This window comes from Neofelis nebulosa, chromosome 3 (assembly GCF_028018385.1).
Source record: "Neofelis nebulosa isolate mNeoNeb1 chromosome 3, mNeoNeb1.pri, whole genome shotgun sequence".
Classification (NCBI taxonomy): domain Eukaryota; kingdom Metazoa; phylum Chordata; class Mammalia; order Carnivora; family Felidae; genus Neofelis; species Neofelis nebulosa.
Genome location: NC_080784.1, coordinates 147,197,393 through 147,203,392, shown reverse-complemented (window position 1 = coordinate 147,203,392; position 6,000 = coordinate 147,197,393). Strand labels below are relative to the sequence as shown.

General features: G+C 45.0%; 1 protein-coding gene across 1 annotated transcript; it reads left to right on the top strand.

Moving 5' to 3' along the window:
- The first annotated feature begins 1,260 nt into the window (after positions 1–1,260).
- On the top strand, positions 1,261–3,293 carry LOC131507460 (growth-regulated alpha protein-like). The gene is made up of 4 exons (XM_058722288.1): positions 1,261–1,438; positions 1,556–1,679; positions 1,790–1,873; positions 2,648–3,293. The coding sequence occupies exons 1-4, from the start codon at positions 1,351–1,353 to the stop codon at positions 2,661–2,663; spliced, it is 312 nt and encodes a 103-aa protein (XP_058578271.1). The 5' UTR covers positions 1,261–1,350; the 3' UTR covers positions 2,664–3,293.
- The last annotated feature ends 2,707 nt before the right edge of the window (positions 3,294–6,000 follow it).

Sequence of the window (6,000 nt, the reverse complement as noted above, 5' to 3'; positions counted from 1 at the left end):
GCTGAGGCTCCAGCCTTCACAGCCTCACCAGACTGTCTCTGTGCCAGAGACAGACCAGCATCCTCCACATCCAGCTCTTCTCCCGGCACCGGCAGAATAGCTTACACATCCCCGAGATCTGCACTACCCTGGAGAATCAATTTAAACTACCCAGTTTAATCCAAAAAGAGATATTGAAACTGATGAAGAAAAGTGAATTGCTCAGTGAGAAGTCCTCAAGCTACACGGACTGAAATGCTTTATGGGCTGGCATTCTTAGAGAACTAAAGTAATTGATAGCTTAGCTGTTTCTCAAGAGAATCACTCTCAGGAGGCAGGCATATTCAGGTGACACGAGTGGAACATGCTAGTAATCTAGTATTTACACATTTGGAAACACATCTGTTTGCTACCTAGAGAAGTAAAGGTGAGAGTCGCTAGGTACCCGATTTCTTATGTCCATGATCCTTTCTCTCCCCGTACTGTTTACAGAGGAGGGCCCCCTGATCCCAGCGCGGCCTTCGCAGCTCTGGAACCAGTGCCATGAATGAAAACACCGTCTCCTAGACAACAAACAGCGCGGCTCCAGGAATTACTAGAGTGTAGGAAGTCCCAGAATTTCGAAGACAGGGAATATGAGACATTGCAAACTGTACCTAAAAATAAACGCTGAATTAAATTACCCTGCGCCACGGTCCATTCCCTTACCCTACCCCCATGCCCACTGGGCAAAAACGTGGTACCAAGTGTGACCTACCAGAGCTGTCCACACAACAGAAACAAGACAAACATTCTCATATACAATCTGAGACGACAGACATTTTTAAAGAGTGTATTTATTCCAGAGATGAAAAACACCCGGAAAGCCCAATTTAAAGCCAAAGGATAGATCAGAGAGGCTGCCATTTCCGCCTGAACTCTTCCAGTTCCAGCGACTGAAGCGTCTTTGAGAATCAATTCTCTCCTCTAACGGGTCTAAATAACGGGTCCGACCTTCCCGGTCCTGCGACCGGGGATCCCTGGGCGCCCACGGTCGCCTCACCCTCCCCCGCGGTGGCAGCCGCCACGTGGCGGCCACTCACGCCCCCTTTGCGCATTGGGGCGGACAACGGTCTCTAAGTCGCCGGCACCCGTGGGCGGGTCCCCCTCCACCCCGGGGGCGGGGCCGCGCGAACCTTCCGCACCCGGGAATGACCCGGGGCGCCGGGAATTTCCCTGCCCCCCCACTGCGCCCTGCGCCGCGCCGCGCCGAGTCGACAGGGGATAAAAGCGGTTCTCCCGGCTCGGGGAGCCACAGAGTCCGCTCCGCCAGCCCTCCCGCCAGCCGTCCAGCTCCAGCCACCGCCGCCGCGACTCCCCGAGCTGAGCCCCATGGCCCGCACCGCGCCCCGCGCTCCCCGGCTCCTCGGTGCCGCGCTGCTGCTCCTGCTCCTGGTCCCCGCCGCCCGGCGCGCCGCAGGTGAGGCCCGGAGCCCGCGGGGGGAAGGGGTGCGGGCGGGGGTGCGGGCGGGGGTGCGGGTGGGGGAGGGGTGCGCGCCCCGGGGCCGCCCGCTCACCCGGCCTGCTCTCCCCGCAGGGGCGCCCGTCGTCACCGAGCTGCGCTGCCAGTGCCTGCAGACCGTGCAGGGCATTCACCTCAAGAACATCCAGAGCGTCAAGGTGACGCCGTCGGGCCCCCACTGCGCCCACACCGAAGTCATGTAAGTGACGCCCCGCGCTGCCGCCGTCCTGGCCGTCCCCCCCCCGCCCCCGTGCCCCCCACCCCGCGGCCCGGCCTCCCGCCAACGGGGACTCTGCCTTGTCTCCGCAGAGCCACTCTCAAGAATGGACACGAAGCCTGTCTCAACCCCGAAGCCCCCATGGTCAAGAGAATCATCGAAAAGATGCTAAGCAAGTGAGTTATGCTTTCTGTTCACGCGTGCCGCTAGAGTCCTTGGTCACGGATCCTGGCAAATGCGTCTGGGAAGTTTGATCAAGGAAACCTAGGTTTCGCTGAAAAACAAAATTATTCGTTCACAATGACCTTTGCTATTAAGGTCATTAAGCCTCTCCTATGCCAGAAGGATATTTCCAGTGCCCTCTCTACCCACGCAAATGAGTGTGGGTGCATGTGTGTTCCTAAAAGATGAATTGCATTTGGCCAGTGATGTTCAAATGCTTCCCACCCATTGAGGAACACACAGTATTTAGCTCCATCCCTGGTGAGCTTCTGCTCTGAAAAGTGGCACCCTTGGTTTTGGGCAACATGGGCCGCTGAAGCTTAGTCGTGAAGAGCAAGGACTTTGCAGAGTGATCCTCCTAAGTTCAAGTCTAGGATCCCTGTGAAAGTTTTCAAATCCTTTTGAGTCTCAGCAAAATGGGCATAGAGAATAATAACAATTTCATGGGGATGTATGAGGTTCAAGTGAGATCTTGCATGTAAACTTTTAACCCAGGATGACAGTCTTTGAGCGATAGGTTTTAGCTCTTTCAAGTCAATAATAGTTCAGTCCACAGCCAGTAAAGAGCAAGTTCTCTGCAGTAGGGGGCAGCGGGTACTGTGGGACCTTCTGTGGGTGCAGGGCTGGGCCAGGGTCTACAACAAAACTCCCTCTAGCCCTAGGGGCCAGTGTGAGAGAGGAGCAGTTTTTCCTTAGCACCTGTAACAGTAACCCTTTTCCAATCATAGGGGCAGCACCAACTGACCTGGAGACCAGTAAGAAGCTGGCTGCTGGTGGTTCCTGAAAGGCCCTTCTAGGAAGTGAAAATGAAGAGAGAACAGCTGGCTTCTGCAGGCACCTAGAAAGGCCTTAATGTGTTTGACTATTACAAGTTCTCTATTTATTTATGTTTGTATTTATTTATTTTCCAAAGCTTGTATTTTAATATTTTACATATTAGTATTTAAGGATCTGACTGTGTTGAATCAGACGTAACTCCGTCCTGATTGTTATTCAATTTGAAGATGATGGGTTTTTAAGGTCTCATTAAACCACTGTGTATTGGGAGACTCCATCAGGTGCCAGGGCACAGCACTGGGGGGGGGGGGGGGGGGGGGGGAAGGGGGGGAAGGGAGCCGAAGAAGTTAGTGTGTATACATCTATTTTTGTACTTGTTTAAAAGAATGGCAGTTGTCATTTATGGAAATTATTTCACATTCTATAATCAACATTTTTATGTTGAAGCTTCCCTTGGACATTTTATGTCTTGCTTGTAGGGCATAATGCCTTGTTTCATGTTGATTACGCAGTGTTGCTCTGTCTTGGAACAGAGACATTAAAACTACTGTTATGTTTTTACAAATGACATGAAAATAAACGTTTTGCAAAAAATCACGTGCTTAGGTTTTGTTTTATTCTTCTTGATCCTTGGTTCCTACTGGGGGGCTCAAGGTATCGTACCATTACACAGACTATAGGTTGCACCTAACTTTATGCCTGCTCCTGGCCATTACTTCCCTTACATTTCTATTACTTAAAGAATATTTGACACGCTACCCTCCCCAACCAGCTTGAGAAACCTAGTTTTACATAAAATATTGCTGCTTTTCACACTGATTCATTATTAAAAATTAGTGCCTTTATAAACTTTTGGATTTTTACAAACATTGTAATAAGAGCTCTTATTAAATACTTTGGGTAAGTGGTTTTTCAGACAATTATGCAATTCTTTCCCTTTTAATGAGGCTGGGACCAAAAGGTAGAAAAGTGGATTCTTTCCTAAGAACTTGAATAATTTGTGTTATTTAATAATAATAATGATCTATGGAGATAAATCCATGCCGTAAGGTAAAATACATGACAAAAATAACAAAGGATAGGTAGGGAAAGAAATGGATTTAGACTATAAGAGATGTCTTCAATTGTTGCAGAAAGTGTAAGCTGAAGGAACATTGTAACATGGCAGGAATATATATTGCAATTTTTAGGGTAACCACTAAAAGGGAAATGAAAAGTTTAGATTTAAAAATCTGAAAAGAAGATAAAATGGAATAAGAGAAAATATCTGAATAATACAAAAGAATACAGAAATTAAGGAATAAAGAAACAAAACAGCAGATGGCAGACGGGGAAAAGGAAAAAATCTTCTTTATTGTCAGGCCTGTCAATAAAAAGTCTCCTCCTAAAGGTGGGTTTAAACCCCCTCCCCATGTGAGTGTGGCCTGGGCTTTGTGAGTTCCTTCCAAAGAACAGATTAGGAAAAGGAAAAAACATTACACTGGAGAATCTGGCAGATTCCACCTTAACCAAGTGATGAAGGTTATCACCCTTGGTGTCATATGAATATCATGTATACCCCCTATGTGATATGGTAAGAAGGGCACTTCATTTCCATCATGTTCTTCCCCCAAACCCATAACCCTAGCATGATCATGAGAAAATCATCATAAAAATCCCCATCCAGAAACATTCCACAAAATACTTAAGAAGTTTTCTTCACAGGGGCACCTGGGTGGCTCAGTCAGTTGAGCGTCTGACTTCGGCTTAGATCATGATCTCTCAGGTTGGTGACTTCAAGCCCCATGTCGGGCTCTGTCTTGACAGCTCAGAGCTGTCAAAGATTCTGTGTCTCCCTCTCTCTCTGCCCCTCTCCTGCTTGTGCTATGTCTCTCTCTGTCTCAAAAATAAATAAACACTAAAAAAAAAAAAAGTATTCTTCAGATCTGTCAAAGTCATGAAAATCAAGGCAATACTGAGACTCTGTCATAGATTAGAGGACACAAAAGAGACATGATGACTAAATCCAGTGAGTTATGCTAACTTGGATCCCAGGATAGTAGAATGATATCAGTGGAAATTGGTGAAATCTGAATAAAAGACTGGAGTTCAGCGAACAGCAATGTACCAGTGTTAATTTCTTAGTTTTGATAAGTGTATTATAATTATGTAAGATATCAACATTAGGAGATACTGGGCAAAAAGTCTACAGGAACTCTCTGTACTATCTATACAAATTTTTTTTTAATCTAAAATTACTCTTAAACCGAAAGTTGATTTTTTTAAAAAATAGGACAAATAGAATAGCAGGAGAGGAGACTTAGATCCAACTATATTAAGAATTATAGTAAATTTAAATGGAATAAACACTCTAATTAAAAGTCAAAGATCAACTTTTTTTCATACAAAGACTGTATAAATAAGACCAAAAAATCTATGCCTCTTAAAAGAGACATACTTTAAATATTAGGACCTAGATAACTTGAAATTAAAAGAATAAGAGTGTTATATCATGCTAAAATTAACTGAAAGAAACAGTATGGATATACTAATGTATTACTTGCTAATGACTATTAATCTATTATTAATACAAATTACTAATCCAATGGGGCACCTGGTGGCTCAGTCAGTTGAGCATCTGACTTGATTTAGGCTCAGGTCATGATCCCAGGGTCATGGGACCGAGCCCTGCATTGGGCTCCATGATGTGCCTTGAACCTGCTTAAGATTCTCTCTCCTCCTCTCCCCTGCTCATGCTCTCTCTCTCTTAAAAAGAAAAAAAAAAAAATCAATGCATTAGGTGAGAAGATATTAGGACTTAAGGAAAGAAGGAGTCTTAGAGATAAAAAAAAGACCGATTCAAAATAAAAAGGGGGTACTTCTACAAGAAACAAACAATTCTAAATTTCAAGAACTTGATATTTAATCAAATTATATTAAGAGAGAAACTAAAAGGGGCAATTGATGAAATGATTATCATAGTTAAAGATTCTAACAGGCCTCTTTTCAGGACTTAGGAGGTCACAGCAGTAAAGAATCAGTAACAGTACAGAAGAGTAAAGCAACATGATCCCCCAACGTGATCCTGGCAACTTGGCCAGACCGTGATATACAGATGCTTCACCCAAAAACTGCATAAGTCACGTATATTTTTTCAACACACAGGGAACATTTTGTAATAAAGACCATATATGAGCCATAAAGAATGTAATAACACATTTCAAAATGTTGAAATGTTACAGAGGACATTCTCTGATCATCAAAATTTCTCCGTTTGTCATGTCCCCTGGCTGACCATGTAGCTACACACACTATGTGTAATATG

What these genes read in the sequence shown, in the direction of transcription:
- LOC131507460 (XM_058722288.1), top strand. Translation starts at nt 1,351, where the DNA reads ATGGCCCGCACCGCGCCCCGCGCTCCCCGGCTCCTCGGTGCCGCGCTG. An exon ending in CGCCGCCCGGCGCGCCGCAG is followed by an intron (nt 1,439 to 1,555) that starts GTGAGGCCCGGA and finishes CTCTCCCCGCAG; the next exon opens with GGGCGCCCGTCGTCACCGAG. An exon ending in TGCGCCCACACCGAAGTCAT is followed by an intron (nt 1,680 to 1,789) that starts GTAAGTGACGCC and finishes TTGTCTCCGCAG; the next exon opens with AGCCACTCTCAAGAATGGAC.